Source organism: Scyliorhinus torazame, chromosome 29, assembly GCF_047496885.1.
Source record: "Scyliorhinus torazame isolate Kashiwa2021f chromosome 29, sScyTor2.1, whole genome shotgun sequence".
NCBI lineage: Eukaryota > Metazoa > Chordata > Chondrichthyes > Carcharhiniformes > Scyliorhinidae > Scyliorhinus > Scyliorhinus torazame.
The window spans coordinates 10,745,706-10,763,726 of record NC_092735.1 but is presented as its reverse complement, the minus strand read 5'-3'; the positions used below and the strand labels follow the sequence as shown (position 1 = coordinate 10,763,726).

The 18,021-nt window shown below is 50.4% G+C and overlaps 1 protein-coding gene across 4 annotated transcripts in view; it reads right to left on the bottom strand.

Annotated features, from left to right (window-relative positions):
* The window catches only part of LOC140403851 (ubinuclein-2-like), a 97,140-nt gene that overhangs the window by 27,856 nt on the left and 51,263 nt on the right, over positions 1 to 18,021 (bottom strand). Inside the window, exons 11-13 of one of the 4 annotated variants that reach the window (XM_072492046.1) lie at positions 6,856 to 6,999; positions 3,147 to 3,197; positions 428 to 470 (exon numbers count right to left, since the gene is read on the bottom strand). In XM_072492046.1, coding sequence (XP_072348147.1) covers positions 428 to 470; positions 3,147 to 3,197; positions 6,856 to 6,999 — 238 coding nt within the window. The remainder of the gene's footprint in view (positions 1 to 427; positions 471 to 3,146; positions 3,198 to 6,855; positions 7,000 to 18,021) is intronic. The other 3 variants (XM_072492047.1, XM_072492049.1, XM_072492048.1) reach the window with 3 other exon arrangements.

The window sequence follows — 18,021 nt, the reverse complement described above, 5'->3', positions numbered from 1 at the left end:
CCGGGTTCGATTCCCGCTTGGGTCACTGTCTGTGCAGAGTCTGCACGTTCTCCCCTAGTCTGCGCGGGTTTTCTCCGGGTGCTCCGGTTTCCTCCAACAAGTCCCGAAAGACGTGCTTGTTAGGTGAATTGGACATTCTGAATTCTCCCTCTGTGTACCCGAACAGGTGCCGGAATGTGGCGACTAGGGGCTTTTCACAGTAACTTCATTGCAGGGTTAATGTAAGCCTACTTGTGACACGAATAAAGATTATTATAAAGGAGCACAAGGTTTGCCTGCATTAACACTGCTCCTCAAAGCAATTCACTGTGAACACTGATAGGGTATTGCTTCTTCCATTCCAGATTCTGGTCGCTACCCAGTTCAAGTAAATCAAAAATGTTTACTTGAGGGAGAAAGAGGAGCAACACCAAATGGAAAGGTTCACCTTTACTTTAGGTTTTGGCGCGAAGATCACTTTCTTCTTGGCCCTAGGAAAGAAGAGAGAGAGAGAGATAAAGAAACCTGATTGCAACAAGCTGGAGAGAGTTACTTAAAAGGGATCGCAAACGGAAAATGTACAACATCTCAATCAGCATCCATGAGAGAGAAACAGATTACGATTAGGTGGGCCCTTTGGACCCCTCACACCTCCAGCTATCTTGTTAATCACTCCTTTGTTAAATGACCGTCTGTGCGCTTCCAAGTCTCATTTTGCATTGGGGACATTCCTTTTGTTTCATTAAGCCTTCTTAGGGCATGGCACTGGTAAGGTGGCACTTGTTCCCCAGGTAACTAGATAGTGGCTATGGGTCTCGATTGGGAGGTGTCCCCTGGGCCACATCAGGATTATTTTGGGGGGGGGAAAGCTGCTGGAGGCTCCCTCCCCTGACGCATGTTATTTACCCCGTTGGAATCTCCCAACAGCCTGCATGGTCACTTTATCTCTGGTACTAGCCCACAGATCAGAAAATGTATTGAGCTCTGTTTGCCACAGTAGGATGGAATAGAATTTGTGACCTCTGGTAAGCAAGCCCTACATCGGGACTGCTACACCACTGTACTGGCTAACTTGCTTCTTTTGTTGAAGTTTTCGGTATCCCGGCACAGAAATAGTTTGCATCGTGCACACCCCAATTCATTTTGAGGCTTTATATTGGAAAGCTCCATGGAATTACCCACAGATCACGAATGGATGAAATAGGAAATCAGGTGGGAAAGAGTTGACCAGGGAGCTGGGTTTGGTTTAATCGATCATAACCTGTCAACAGTCAGCAACCCCCAGGGATCTTCTCAGCTACAGCATGAACCCGTGTCTCAGACTGCACCAGTGATCAGGAGCAGTAAGCCCCTCACTAACCTCGAATCCGATGGAATAAAGGAGAGAATTTCACAGTGCCAGGGATCCGGGTTCGATTCCCGGCTCGGGTCACTGTCTGTGCGGAGTCTGCACGTTCTCCCTGTGTCTGCGTGGGTTTCCTCCGGTTTCCTCCCACAAGTCCCGAGAGACGTGCTTGTTAGGTGAATTGGACATTCACATTGAAACAATGTGCAGGGGTACGGGGAATGGCACGAAGTCGCGGTGCTCATTTGGAGAGAGAGGATGGGCCGAATGGCCTCCTTCTGCTCCATAATGGTCTGCGAATCAAGTATTTGTCCAACATCTTTTTGAAAGTTGCTACTGAATCGGTCTCCACCAACTTTCCAGAGGATAACTCACTACATGAAAAGGAATTCCCATCTGACCCCTGGCCTTTTTCGCGAATTATTTTAGAGCAATTCATTGATTACTTTTTACAGCTTCTTAATAAAACCCCTCCTGATTTCAAATGCCTCCATTAAATCTCACTTTAGCCTTCTCTGTTCTCAGGTAAATAATCACAAATTCTCTAATCTGTCCACGCGATTTAAGTTCCTCACTCCTGGAGCCAGCCTCTAGGACATCGCTAAGATTTTTGCCCTAAATCCACCCACTCAACAGTCCGCTTGGTGGTCTTTATTCACCAAACAGACTGTTCAAGGACATGAAATCGTTGCTTCTTCTTAAAAAACATACAAATGATTTCAAAAATGCTGTTTAACTCCTTGGAGCGCAGTTGTGTCTCGGTTAAAATTTGCAACCCTGTGTGTAGCTTTCCCTGAAAGAGAGAATTCGCCCCTTCTCACACTGGCCTTGCCACCACAGCAGCTCTCAGCATGAACCCAAGAGTCTTCAAATGTCCTCGGAAGTAACGCAGCACCCGACAATTATGTAGCAGTGCCCAGCGGCCATAACCAGGGATATCCTGGCTTAGGGGCTGCTTTAGCACAGTGGAATAAAGAGCTGGCTTGTAAAGCAGAACAATGCCAGCAGCGCGGGTTCAATTCCTGTACCAACCTCCCCGAACAGGAACAGGCGCCAGAATGTGGTGACTAGGGGCTTGCAGCCTACTTGTGACAATAAGCGATTATTATTATGCCACTACATGAAATTTCCATCTGTTTACATAGGCAGCTTCGATTAGAAAAGCCAGCATGAAATTGTCATCAGAAATCATGAGTTTTGGGCGGCACGGTGGCACAGTGGTTAGCACTGCCGCCTCATGGCGCTGAGGACCCGGGTTCGATCCCGGCCCCGGGTCACTCTGCATGTGGAGTTTGCACATTCTCCCAGTGTCTGCGTGGGTCTCACCCCCGCAACCCAAAGATGTGCAGGGTAGGTGGATTGGCCGCGCTAAATTGCCTATAAATTGGAAGAAAAAAAATAACTGGGTACTCTGATTTTTTTTTTTTTAATTATGAGTTTGATAAAACCAAAATGCACAATCACATATTGGGGTCCTTTTCTTACATTCGAGATGCTATATAAATGCCAGTTAGATACACATGCACAAATTGACTTGCATTTCATGACTTCAGAGGAGAGTGATCAGATAAAAATTGATAGAAAAATACAGATGGGCCCAGGCACGTGCCCAGGCACCGGGCGCGTGCCCAGGCACCGGGCGCCTGCCCAGGCACCGGGCGCGTGCCCAGGCACCGGGCGCGTGCCCAGGCACCGGGCGCGTGCCCAGGCACCGGGCGCGTGCCCAGGCACCGGGCGCGTGTCTAGGCACCGGGCGCCTGCAGAAGGAAGGAGGAGGCAAATAAGAGGGGAAAAAAATGGAGGAGACTATGGTTGTACTCACGGTGTGGCAGTGAGGTGATTGTGCACTCTCTTGCTCTCCTTAAGCAGCATCCTGCAACAGAAAAGGCACATTCAGTAACTTTTCTTTTAAAACCCTGTAAGGAAGAAAGAGTCTCCTCTTAGAACCACAGAACTCCTACAGCGCAGAAGGCCATTCAACCCAGCAAGTCTCCAGCGACCCTCCGAACGAATACCTTACCCAAATCCACACCCCCATCCACGCCGGCCTATCCTCTAAATTTTTATTTTTTTAAAGTTACGAGTACCCAGTTCATTTTTTCCAATTAAGAGGCAATTTAACGTGGCCAATCCACCTACCCTGCACATCTTTAGGGTTGTGGGGGCAAAACCCACGCAAACACGGGGAGGATGTGCAAACACCACAAGGACAGTGACCCAGAGCCGGGATCGAACCTGGGACCTCGGCGCCGTGAGGCACCAGGGGTAACCCACTGCGCCCTTTATTCTCGTAACTTAACCTGCACATCCCTGGACTCTAAGGGGCAATTTAGCATGGCCAATCAATGCTAACCTGCACATCTTTGGACTGTGGGAGGAAACCGGAGCACCCGGAGGAAACCCACGCAGACACGGGGAGAAAGTGCAAACTCCACATGGACAGTCACCCCAGGTAAAATTGTGCCTGGGTCCCTGGCGCTGTGAGGCAGCATCGCTAACCCACTGTGACACCCAAATCGATCTTATTATTCTCCAAAGAGAAGAGGAAGACAGGGATAAAAGCCTCCTAATCTGGCCGGAGTGGGTTTGGGGAGGGGGGATGGGGTTTATAATCAGATGAGACAGATTTAATGTACAAGCAGAACTAGAGGGAAGAAGAAGAGGATTGTTTTTATTTTAATTTAGCAAGTGATGGTGATCTGGGATAGACTGACTTGAAGGACGGCGGAAGCAGATTCAAATATAATTTTAATTTTAAAAAATTGGACAAATACTTGAAAATAAATATTTGCTGGGATATGGAGAAAGGGGGGGAGGATAGAGCTATCAGGTCGAAGATAGGTTGTGATCATAGAATTTACAGTGCAGGAGGCAGCCGTTCGGCCCATCGAGTCTGCATCGGCCCGTGAAAGAGCACCCTACCCGAGCCCACACCTCCACCCTATCCCCGTAACCCAGCAACCCCACCTAACCTTTTTTTTGGACACAAAGGGGAAATTTAGCGCGGCCAATCCACCTAACCTGCACATCTTTGGACTGTGGGAGGAAACCGGAGCACCCGGAGGGAACCCATGCAGACACGGGGAGAACGTGCAGACTCCGCACAGACAGTGTCCCAAGCTGGGAATCGAACCTGGGGCCCTGGAGCTGTGAAGCAACTGTGCTAACCACTGTGCAGGTGTGTTGTAAGAGTCCAAGATTCCTTTCAGGTGTTGTCAGCACCCAGTGTTCCCAGACTGAAGAAGGGACAGGGGCTCCCCTGATTCATCTGCCCAAAGTCGGAGGGTGTGCGTGCCTGTGCGCACAAGCTGGCCGTGTCAACACCCCGCGCCACTACCGTAGGCTCTTCAATAACCTCCTCGGCTAAGGCCTCAATCTATGATTGATCAAACTTTGCCCCTTTACTGATGGCACATCTTGGGGAACGGATCCTGTTTCTGAAATTGCATGTCCAAAGCCGACTTGGATTTCACGCTACACGCGTTGCCCGTTTTTGAAGAGCTCCCCAGCTCGGAGAGAGGATACTCAGAAGTTAAGTTAAGCGGCTGTGGATTTTGGAGACAGTGTGTTCATTTTACAACTCTTTTAAAAGTGTCCGTGCTCTGGGGAGACACTCGAGGAGGGGGAAGCACCGGCCCACATCCTTCTTCTTACAAATGGGCCATCCGCAAGAAGAGCACCACCACGAGGTTCATCAAGCTCGCAGCAGCCGGAATGAGCCAGAAACCACGGTAAAAGAAACGTTTGTATTTCTGTAGCGTTTTTCACATTCTCAGGGAGTTCCAAGCCGTTTTACAGTCAATTAAGTACTTCTTAAAGTATAGTCGCTCTTGCAATGTAGGAAATACAGCATTCAAGAGCGCTCTCAAGCAGCAATAGTGTAACAATGAGATCATCTGTTTTAGTCACAATGGTTAAGAGATAAATATTGGCATGGGGAACTCTCTTCTTTAAAATGCTGCCATGGAATATATTACATCCATCTGACAGAGCAGACAGGGTCTCAGTTTAACATTGCACCTAAAAGGCAGCATAGCACTCCCTCAGTACAACCCTGGAGTGTCAGATTAGATTAAGAGCTCAATTCTCTGGAGTGGGTTTTGAACCAGCAGTTTTGCGACTCAAGCTGGTGTTACCCACTGAGCCTTGGTTGGCATAGCTTGGAATGGACTCCATGCTCTAAGCCAGTGTTCTTCAAAGACGGGGGCGCGGCCCGCGGGTGGGAGGGTTGCGGAGCCGTTGTCCGCGGCACTCCCGATCGTGCAAATCCCCGCGCAGCTGCCAGCTTTTCATAACGCTGGCTGCAAGCGGCCGCGGACGTGTAAAAAAAAAAAAAAAAAAAAATTTGGCATCATTGCGCGTGCGCGCCAATGATTGGCAGTGCGGCCGCTATTTTTTTTAAACGGTTGCAGCTTTTTGTTTTACAAGTTCTATAGTGGTTTTTATTCATTTATTTTGTTCATTTAATTTTTCGTTTTTTCATTTAATTTATTAATTTTATTTATTTTTTACAAGTTCGGGGGGGGGGGCGGTTATTTGCTAACATTTTACAGGAAAAAAATGCAGAATTTTGGACAGATGGAGACTCCATGCTTTCCGACACCGGAAGGCTTCACCTTCATCCAACAGGTTCCATTGGAGGAGCGTGTACCAGGGCCAACGGGACCCAAAACCATTTCCTCCATTTTTGTCAGCAGTAAGCAAGGTAAGAGAAAATGGTGGGTCCCGAAGGTCGGCTGGCGTGGGTCGCGAAGGTCGGCTGGCGTGGGTCGCGAAGGTCGGCCGTGTTGGGTCCCGAAGGTTGGCCGGTTGGTAAAAATGGGTCCCCGGGTTTGAAGAACACTGCTCTAAGCACTAGTCAGTGCCCCTTGGTGGCGAGTCCAAGCGTGCGCATGGCGGATGAGCGCAGGGTCAAGTGAAGCTGCGACGCCTTCCACAGTTGACCACCCTGCTGACAAGCTGTCTCGGCTCACGTGTGAAGGAGGCTGGCTTGGAGGAAGCGCCCCCCTAGCTCAAGGCAGTGCCTGCTGGAGAAATGCAAGGATGTCCAGCTGGAGAAACAGCTGCTCGACTGGGGAAGTCCACCCCAAATGATATTCCGCCCTATGGATCTCTTCCAATCTGAACCAGATTGTGAGGGGCAGCGAGAAGGAACGATGGCGAGCGGATTCAGATCATGTGGCAACACAGTGGCCTTCTCCTCACTCCTGCTGTGCAGGACAGGTCGATAGTTTCTGTGGGGCTGCTCGTGGGGCTAGATAATTCCTTTTCCCCCATCAAATGGTTTTACCTTGTTGGGGGAAGAGACACCGTCCCTCTGCTCATCGAAATGACCATCGCTCTGACCAGCTGCGCAGCCATTACAGAAAAGGCCACGCTTAAACTGGGGATAAATATGGATGAATAAGATGCAATCAAGCAAGGAATGAAGTGCTCAATGGCCGAAACCAAGTCTCAGAAATTTGCCACTGTGTGGATCATTTATTACTCGTCAAAACGCGTGGAAGAATATAAAAGGCAGCCGCTCTTACCGTGCCTGCATCCAGCCTTTGGGCCAGATAGGTTTCACCTCAGTCTCCATGAAAGCCTTTAGGTAATCCTCTGCTGACTGTGACTTGCTTTGCTCCAGTTCGTAACATCCCAGTTTTATCTTCACCAGGTTACACAGCAGATTCCTGATCACAGCAATGATAAACAAGAGGGTGTTGTCAGTTTGGACACTTTCTGGGTCAATCATCTTGCACTGTTCACTCTCTCTGCGCCCTCTTTATCCCCCAGTTCCTACCTTCCCCCTCTTGAAGGTGATGCCTCTGACTGCCATATAGGCCCAGTGGATTGACAAGTTCTCCACCGCCCCATGTGGCAACTCACACGAGAACCGAGGCAGCCAAACAGTCGCTTGGCCTGGCACAGAGTGAGATTTAAATCCGGGATGATTATCCTGCTTTAATGCCACACTGGGTGGTGCCTTTGCTCGCTGGCGAGTATAACCTCACTTTTTATCCACAGATGTCAGCCTGTTATAGTCAAACCTTGTTACCAGGTATGAGAGCACAAACTCCTGCGTAGCATGCTCTCTGATGTCAAACATAACTGGAACAATTGCAAAGACAGAGAAAGCCTTGAAGGTGGCTGAACACGTTAAAAGCAAGGAAGCGGTCTATTTACAAACCAGCCTGAGCTGGAGAAACCAGTGTCCAACTCGAGGCGTCGCACTTACGGAAAGGATATCAAGGCCGAGGAGAGAGTGCAGCGGAGGTTTACCGACAGGGGTGAGAGGCGTCAGTTGTGTGGAGGAACAGGATTGTCCTCCTAAGAACAGATGAGGTCATGGGGGGTTTGGTAGAGGTGTTAAGTTATGATTGTGTTTGATTGTGAGTAAGAATGTAGCAAGAATGCTGCTTCCACTAACAGGGGGCAGAGATCGAAAATAACACGAAGGTGATGTGGAGAATCTTTATAAGCACAGCAGGTTGCTGTGATCTGGAACGCACTGCCTAAAAGGATGGTGGACGCAGATTCAACGTTATATTTCAGAGCAGAACCAGGCATATTCTTGAAAAGAAAACGAGCAGGCGCAGATATGATCGGCCAAATAGTCGAAGGACGAGTCTACAACAACAAGAAAATGAGCTTGCTTCCCTAGCCACACTGCCAATAGCTGTAGTCATCCTTCAAGGCAGGGCCCCTCACCTTAAGGTCACTGTTCTTTTTAACCACTAGCCAATATTGTGCCAGCTGTTGCCACAGTTGGGAACCCCTTGCTATTGCCCACGGCCCAGCCCCCAGTCAGACTCATTGAGTGGCTTCCAGCGCCCTGGAATCTGCAGCCAGTAAACTCTCAGCAGTTTGAGGGGAACAGGCAATTGGAAAAGAAAGTTCAGGATGCAAAAGTCGCCACAAATAGCTGGCAGGCTGGTTTAGCACACTGGACTAAATCGCTGGCTTTTACAGCAGAGCAAGGCAGGCCAGCAGCACGGTTCAATTCCCGTACCAGCCTCCCCGAACAGGCGCCGGAATGTGGCGACTAGGGGCTTTTCACAGTAACTTAATTGAAGCCTACTCGTGACAATAAGCGATTTTCATTTCATTTCATTTCAGTCAACCAGAGGTATTCGTAAACTACTCGCCAGAGAAGAAATAAGAAAGAAATTGCATTTCTAACAGTGCTTTTCACAACCGCCCAAAGGCAATGAAGCATCTTTGAAGTGTTGTCACGAATATAATGTAGGGAACACAGCAGCTTGCACATGGCATTGCCCCAAACCAGCCACGAGTTTATGATCCGATAATCTGTTTCAATTATGTTGGCTGAGAGATAAAATACTGGCCAGTACACCAAGGGAAAGCTCCCGGTGCTACTTTGCATGGCGCCAAGGAACATCCTGCGTCCACCCGAGGGGGTGAAGGATCTACTTCTGACATTGCAATACTCCCTCAGTACTGCGGTGCATTGTCAGCCTGGAATTTGTTGCTCAGGGTGCTGGAGCCCACAACCGTCTGACTCAAGAGGCGAGAGGGCTAGCGACGGGGCCACAGCCACGCGGATTTGAGAAAGCGCATCGCAATCCGAAACTCAGAACAGCGACAGCTGCCAACATCACTCTTACCACCCAGGACGACAGAGGGTGTATGCGCCAAAGAGTAGGGTTTGGGGGCCTATGCCTATTAGGAACTGGGTAGATGCCAGGCAGACTGACCTCCGCACAGGGGCAGCTTTCATCACATCAGCACAAACTGGAATTGAAGTCCAGCGTCAAAGATGTTAAGATGTGCCTCAATGCACTAGATGGTCATCTCCATCTCCAGCTGGATCACATGGCCTTCACAAGCATTAACAGATGGAATGGAAATCGCTTGTCACAAGTAGGCTTCAAATGAAGTTACTGTGAAAAGCCCCTAGTCGCCACATTCCGGCGCCTGTTTTTGTGCCTGACTCGAGAGGTGTGAGCGAGCAATAACTAGCACCGATGCAATTCAGTCCCTTCTTAAGCCATATATTCAGCCCATTTTTAATCGGATTTGATTTTTGACTATGACATATGGGCGAACAATCAAGCTGAGGAGAATTTGGGAAAGTACGAGTTGGTTGGAGTAGAGTTCATCCGCAGCGCAGGTAGAACTGGTGGGTGGGTGAAATTATAGCAGGCATGCAGCAGAAACGGGAAAGTGTACCAACACAGGACTATTAAAATAGTGCAGATATATGTTAATTCACAGGTGGTGGTGGAGTGGCCAACCTTAAAAAGAACCTGGTGATATTTGCAAAAATTCTAAATTTGTACCGAAACAACAGAACTGGTGGGTAACAATATTTCTTAGAACCACTCCTGCAGTCGGCTGTGAATCAGGATGTGAAGGACTCCGTTGTGTATTTGGCATCGTGAATGGATAAAACGGCAAAAGGAAAAATTAGACTAATAGCACCTTCTAGCACAGGAAGTGGCTATAGATCCCATCATTCCTGTGTCAATGAGATGGATTCCATATTTAGTACATGACATCAAAAGGGCAGGAAGCATTTTAGAAAATCTGAATTAACAGCTTGCTACACGTCACAAACAACCATTATTTTTTTTCTTGTGTGTGGTTCAACGACCTTGCACACGGGGTCCAAATAACTGTCAGTCACGTGTGAGCTCACACCATGAGAACCGCTGTAGGTTACAATGCGATGCTCAATGATTTTTCTCAAATAATATTTACGCCTGTGCGATCTGGAGGAAGTGACGTCAGTGTTTCAGTGGCTGTGACCAAATCGAACTCTCGTCGCATCAACTTCTCCATGGGTGCGACTTCCGGTGGCGGCTATGAAGGAGTAGGTCGCACATTTGGTGGTTTCCGCAATTGATGATTGAATTCCCACATCAGTGCATGGAGAGGAGGACTAGAAGTGCGCACAAAGGAAGAAACAGACACGAACAGAGAAGGCTTGGGCTGAAGCTGCAGCGGGGGACAGCATGGCGGACGACCGGGGTACTGGTTTGTCGACCCAGCGGTCAACGGAGCAGCTGATTCAATTTATCCAGGAGGGCTTTGCCAAGCAGACGCAGGACTGCTTGGACCCGATTAAGGAGTCAATTGCTCAGATTGGATGCCCAAGACCGGGCGATCCAGAAAGTAGAGAAGGCGCTGGCTGACCAGGAGGAACATCAAACTGTGGTGGAGTTGGAAGGTGGGGATGCTGAGAGACCAGCAGAAAAGGCTCCTGGAGAAGATGGAGGACCTAGAGAATAGATCCCGCCGGCAGAACCTGAGAATTGTTGGTCCCACGGAAGGGTCCGAAGGAACGGACACTGGGGCATACATAGCGGGTATGTTCGAGAAGTTGCAAGGGGATGGGACGTTCTCCCGACCCTTGGAGGTGGACAGGTGCACACATGAGGAAGCCGCAATGGGGGGACCCCCTCCGAGGGCAATGGTGGAGAGATTCCACAGGTATTTGGACAAGGAGCATATCTTACAGTAGGCCAGGCAGACACGGAGCTGTAAATGGGAGAACAGTATCCTGCGGATCTATCAGGACCTGAGTGCAGAGGTGGCCAGGAGAAGAGCGGGGTTTAACCAGATCAGGTCGAACCTTTTTAAGAAAAAGGTGAAGTTTGGACTGCTATATCCGGCCCGTCTCTGGGTCACGTATGAGGAGCAACATTTTTATTTCGAGTTGCCTGAGAAAGCGATGGACTTTACGAAAAGGAAAGGACTGGTGGCGGACTGAGGACTTTGAACTTTGCTGCAACGTTCACGTTAAAAAAGTTTCTTTATTTTTCAGACATTATTTGTGATGCCTTCTGTATTGATTTGGGGCCAGTTGCAGAGCTGAGTGAGTTAAAGTTTACATTTGCACTGATGGGAGATGGAGGTGTGTTTGTTAGATGCTGGATCTTCTGTTTGATCTTTTCTTTGTTTATCGGGTTTTTTTTCTAAGGCAATTGTGTTGGGACTGGTTTTTTGTTTGGGTATGTGTGTATGAGCGGGGGTGGGGGGGGATAACAATAGGTGGGAGAATATCTGGCATCATGGGCGGGGATCACCTAGCTAGCTGGGCGGCCTAGCTCACGGACGCGCAGTGGGGGGTGAGCAGATGTTAGGCCTATTGAAGGGGTTGATTTACATTGTGCTGTTACTAGGGGGGGGGAGATGTTCTGCTGACGAGGGAGGGACAGTTGCTGATGGACAGAAAGGAGGTTGGGGGCAGAAGCTGCCTGGGGACGAGGCGGTGGAGGCGTGGGGTGCAGGCTGGAGACTGGCCCAAGAAAGGTGATGGTTGATTAGCGAAGGGGGGGAGGGGGGGGGCAATGAGCCCCCCAACTAGGCTGATCACCTGGAATGTAAGAGGACTAAATGGGTCGGTTAAGAGGGCACGCGTGGAAACTTCCGGGTGCGGCGATGACCAGCTGAGTCGCACGTTTCGGCAGCTCCCTGTGAAACGGACTTTTGGGCTCTTGATAGGAGCCCCAACGGCAATTTTGACGGCTAAAAACACTGTGCGGTAAACCAGAAGGGAATCCCCCCTGGATACAGATGGAAAAAGGAGGAGAAAGTGGCCGGATTGCAGTGGATCCTTTAGAACAGCGGCAAGGAAGGCAAGCAAAAACCAAGATGGTGTCGGAAGGTGGCAGTTTAACATGGGGCCCTGAACAACAAGAGTTCTTGAAATGCTGTGTGGAAGAGATCAAAAAGGAAATGAAGAAAGAGCTGTTGGCCCCGATACTACAGGCGATCGAAGGGCTAAAGGAGGAACAAAAGACCCAGGAGCGGGAGCTTCGGGTCGTGAAGGCAAAGGCAGCCGAGAATGAGGACGACATACAGGGCCTGGTGGTGAAGACGGAGACGCAGGAGGCACATCAGAAACGATGTGTGGAAAGGTTGGAGGCACTGGAAAACAACGCAAGGAGGAACAACCTGAGGATTCTTGGTCTTCCTGAAGGTGTGGAGGGAGCGGACGTCGGGGCATATGTGAGCACGATGCTGCACTCGTTAATGGGAGTGGAGGCCCCGGCGGGTCCGTTGGAGGTGCAGGGAGCATACCGAGTGATGGCGCGAGGACCGAGAGCAGGAGAAATTCCCAGAGCCATAGTGGTGAGATTCCTCCGTTTTAAGGATAGAGAAATGGTCCTTAGATGGGCGAAGAAAACTCGGAGCAGTAAATGGGAGAACGCGGTGATCCGCGTTTATCAAGACTGGAGTGCGGAGGTGGCGAGAAGGAGGGCGAGCTTTAATCGGGCCAAGGTGGTGCTTCATAAAAAGATGATAAAATTTGGAATGCTGCAACCGGCAAGACTGTGGGTCACATATCGAGGGAGGCACCACTACTTTGAGACGGCGGATGAAGCGTGGGCTTTTATTGTGGAAGAAAAACTGGAATGAGCGGGTTATTAAAAAGAACGTTCGAACAAAGTGGTGGGGCGAATGTGGGGGGCAAAGAGGGGTTTTATGTACTAATCCTGCGATGTGGTAACTTTTCTCTCTCCCACAGGTGGTGATGGGGGGAGGAGGGGAGGTGGAGGAGATGGGGCGTTGGCCATTAGGGGCGGGGCCAAGGGAGAAGCGCGGGATTGGTTCCCGCGCTATGATAATCATGGCGGGAATAGAGAAGCAGGAAGGAGGGGGCGTCGCACGGTGCGAGCCGAGGTCACGGGGGGAAGACGAGGTCAGCCAGAGTTTGCTGACTTCTGGGAGCAACATGGGGGGAGTAATTACGTTAGCGGGGGGGGGGGGGGGGGGGGGAAGGGGGGAATTACTGGGTTGCTGCTGCTGGGGAGAGGGGGGAGCTGGTATGGGAGAGGATGGGCGGGGGGGCACTGCCTGGGGGAGATACAGCTGCGTGGGAACCGGGTGAGGAGCTGGATAAAGGTGATGGCTAATCGACAAGGGGGGGGGGGGGGGTAGGAAGCCCCCCAACTCGGCTGATCACGTGGAACGTGAGAGGGTTGAACGGGCCGATAAAGAGGGCACGGGTACTCGCACACCTTAAGAAACTTAAGGCAGATGTGGTTATGTTACAGGAAACGCACCTGAAACTGATAGACCAGGTTAGGCTACGCAAAGGATGGGTGGGGCAGGTGTTCCATTCGTGGCTAGATGCGAAAAACAGGGGGGTGGCTATATTAGTGGGGAAGCGGGTAATGTTCGAGGCAAAGACTATAGTGACGGATAACGGGGGCAGATACGTGATGGTGAGTGGCAAACTACAGGGGGAGACGGTGGTTTTGGTAAACGTATATGCCCCGAACTGGGATGATGCCAATTTTATGAGGCGGATGCTAGGACGCATTCCGGACCTAGAGATGGGAAAGCTGATAATGGGGGGAGATTTTAATACGGTGTTGGAACCAGGGCTGGATAGGTCGAAGTCCAGGACTGGAAGGAGGCCGGCAGCAGCCAAGGTACTTAAAGATTTTATGGAGCAGATGGGAGGTGTAGACCCGTGGAGATTTAGCAGACCTAGGAGTAAGGAGTTCTCGTTTTTCTCCTATGTCCATAAAGTCTACTCGCGAATAGACTTTTTCGTGCTGGGTAGGGCATTGATCCCGAAGGTGAGGGGAACGGAGTATACGGCTATAGCCATTTCGGATCACGCTCCACACTGGGTGGACTTGGAGATAGGGGAGGAAACAGGAGGGCGCCCACCCTGGAGAATGGACATGGGACTAATGGCAGATGAGGGGGTGTGTCTAAGGGTGAGGGGGTGCATTGAAAAGTACTTGGAACTCAATGATAATGGGGAGGTCCAGGTGGGAGTGGTCTGGGAGGCGTTGAAGGCGGTGGTTAGAGGGGAGCTGATATCAATAAGGGCACATAAAGGGAAGCAGGAGAGTAAGGAACGGGAGCGGTTGCTGCAAGAACTTTTGAGGGTGGACAGACAATATGCGGAAGCACCGGAGGAGGGACTGTACAGGGAAAGGCAAAGGCTACATGTAGAATTTGACTTGCTGACTACAGGCACTGCAGAGGCACAATGGAGGAAGGCACAGGGTGTACAGTACGAATATGGGGAGAAGGCGAGCAGGTTGCTGGCACACCAATTGAGGAAAAGGGGAGCAGCGAGGGAAATAGGGGGAGTGAGGGATGAGGAAGGAGAGATGGAGCGGGGAGCGGAGAGAGTGAATGGAGTGTTCAAGACATTTTATAAAAAATTATATGAAGCTCAACCCCCGGATGGGAGGGAGAGAATGATGGGCTTCTTGGATCGGCTGGAATTTCCCAAGGTGGAAGAGCAGGAAAGGGTGGGACTGGGAGCACAGATCGAGGTAGAAGAAGTGGTGAAAGGAATTAGGAGCATGCAGGCGGGAAAGGCCCCGGGACCGGATGGATTCCCAGTCGAATTCTATGGCAATGAGAATAGAGGAATGTGTCCCGGGGGTGGTCCACGAGGACCAAACTGGGTTTGTGAAGGGGAGACAGCTGAACACGAATATACGGAGGTTGTTAGGGGTAATGATGATGGCCCCACCAGAGGGAGAAACGGAGATAGTAGTGGCGATGGATGCTGAGAAAGCATTTGATAGAGTGGAGTGGGATTATTTGTGGGAGGTGTTGAGGAGATTTGGTTTTGGAGAGGGGTATGTTAGATGGGTGCAGCTGTTGTATAGGGCCCCAGTGGCGAGCGTGGTCACGAATGGACGGGGATCTGCATATTTTCGGCTCCATAGAGGGACAAGGCAGGGATGCCCTCTGTCCCCATTATTGTTTGCACTGGCGATTGAGCCCCTGGCGATAGCGTTGAGGAGTTCCAAGAAGTGGAGGGGAGTACTTAGGGGAGGAGAAGAACACCGGGTATCTTTGTATGCGGACGATTTGCTACTATATGTGGCGGACCCGGCGGAGGGGATGCCAGAAATAATGCGGATACTTGGGGAGTTTGGGGATTTTTCAGGGTATAAATTGAACATGGGGAAAAGTGAGTTGTTTGTGGTGCATCCAGGGGAGCAGAGTAGAGAAATAGAGGACCTACCGTTGAGGAAGGTAACAAGGGACTTTCGTTACCTGGGGATCCAGATAGCTAAGAATTGGGGCACATTGCATAGGTTAAATTTAACGCGGTTGGTGGAACAGATGGAGGAGGATTTCAAGAGATGGGATATGGTATCCCTGTCACTGGCAGGGAGGGTGCAGGCGGTTAAGATGGTGGTCCTCCCGAGATTCCTCTTTGTGTTTCAGTGCCTCCCGGTGGTGATCACGAAGGCCTTTTTTAAAAGGATTGAAAAGAGCATCATGGGTTTTGTGTGGGCCGGGAAGACCCCGAGAGTGAGGAAGGGATTCTTACAGCGTAGCAGGGATAGGGGGGGGCTGGCACTACCGAGCCTAAGTGAGTATTATTGGGCCGCTAATATTTCAATGGTGAGTAAGTGGATGGGAGAGGAGGAGGGAGCGGCGTGGAAGAGATTAGAGAGGGCGTCCTGTAGGGGGACTAGCCTACAGGCTATGGTGACAGCCCCATTGCCGTTCTCACCGAGGAACTACACCACAAGCCCGGTGGTGGTGGCTACACTGAAGATATGGGGACAGTGGAGACGGCATAGGGGAAAGACTGGAGCCTTGGGGGGGTCCCCGATAAGAAACAATCATAGGTTTGCCCCGGGGGGAATGGATGGGGGATATGCAATGTGGCAAAGAGCAGGAATAACGCAACTGAAAGATCTGTTTGTGGATGGGAAGTTCGCGAGTCTGGGAGCGCTGACCGAGAAATATGGGTTGCCCCAAGGGAATGCATTCAGGTATATGCAACTGAGGGCTTTTGCGAGGCAACAGGTGAGGGAATTCCCGCAGCTCCCGACACAAGAGGTGCAGGACAGAGTGATCTCAAAGACATGGGTGGGGGGTGGTAAGGTGTCAGATATATATAGGGAAATGAGGGACGAAGGGGAGACTATGGTAGGTGAACTAAAAGGGAAATGGGAAGAGGAGCTGGGGGAGGAGATCGAGGAGGGGCTGTGGGCAGATGCCCTAAGCAGGGTAAACTCGTCGTCCTCGTGTGCCAGGCTAAGCCTGATTCAGTTTAAGGTATTACACAGGGCACATATGACTGGAGCACGGCTCAGTAAATTTTTTGGGGTGGAGGATAGGTGTGCGAGGTGCTCGAGAAGCCCAGCGAATCATACCCATATGTTTTGGTCATGCCCGGCACTACAGGGGTTTTGGATGGGGGTGACAAAGGTGCTTTCAAAAGTAGTAGGAGTCCGGGTCGAACCAAGCTGGGGGTTGGCTATATTTGGGGTTGCACAAGAGCCGGGAGTGCAGGAGGCGAGAGAGGCCGATGTTTTGGCCTTTGCGTCCCTAGTAGCCCGGCGCAGGATATTGCTAATGTGGAAAGAAGCCAAGCCCCCGGGGGTGGAGACCTGGATAAATGACATGGCGGGGTTTATAAAGCTAGAGCGGATTAAGTTCGTCCTAAGGGGGTCGGCTCAAGGGTTCACCAGGCGGTGGCAACCGTTCGTCGAATACCTCGCAGAAAGATAGACGGAATGGGAAAAAGGCTGCAGCAGCAGCCCAGGATCGGGGGTGGGCGGGGGGGGGAACCAGAAGGACTCTCAGGGTTGTTAATATATACTGTATAGGTCGTTGCTACAGATAATTATATATTGGACTGTTAAATTATAATTTTGGAGAGTGTTACTTGTGACAAGGCAGTTGCCAATTCGGGCTAGTTTTCATTTTTGTTATTTATTATTTATTCATTTTTTGTTTATAAAATAGGTCATTGTTATTTGTGTTGTTATAATATTGTGTAAAGGATGCACAATGTACTGTGTTGGTTGACCAAAAATTTTCAATAAAATATTTAATAAAATTTTTTTTAAAAAATAGGGCACGCGTGTTCGCGCATCTGAGGAGACTGAAGGCGGACATGGTAATGCTATAGGAGACGCACCTTAGAGTAACAGATCAGATTAGATTAAGGAAAGGTTGGGTCGGACAGGTTTTTCACTCGGGGCTGGACTCAAAGACTAGAGGGGTCGTGATCCTGATTAATAAGCGGGTGGTGTTTGAGGCGGGAAGAATAGTTACGGATGTGGGAGGTCGGTACATTCTGGTCAGTGGGAAACTGGAGGGGGTGCAGGTGGTACCAGTAAATGTGTCTGCGCCAAATTGGGATGATGTGGAGTCTATAAAGTGGATGCTGGGGAAGATACCGGACCTGGACTCGCACAGGTTGGTCGTGGGAGGGGACTTCAGCACAGTTATTGACCCTGGCTTGGACCGGTCAAGCTCGAAAACGGACAGGGTGCCAGCAATGGCAAAGGAGCTAAAGGGGTTCATGGAGCAGATGGGGGGGGGGGACCTATGGAGATTTGGGCAGCCGAGTGTGAAGGAGTTCTCCTACTCACATGTGCATAAAGTGTACTCCCGGATTGATTTTTTTAATTGTGAACAGGGCTCTACTGATGGGGGTGGTGGGCACGGGGTACTCGGCGATCACAATCTCAGATCATGCCCCGGCACTGGATTGACCTACAGGTTAGCAAGGAGAGTAGCCAGCGCCCGCTCTGGAGGCTGGTCGTGGGACATTTAGCTGACGAAGAGGTGTGCGGGCGGCTGAGGAAATGTATTCAGAATGACCTGGAAGTCAACGACACGGGTGAGGTTTTGGCAGCGGTGGTCTGGGAGGCGCTGAAGGCGGTGGTTAGAGGGGAGGTGATCTCAATACGGGCCCACAGGGAGAAGGTACACAGAGCAGAGACGGACCAACTAAC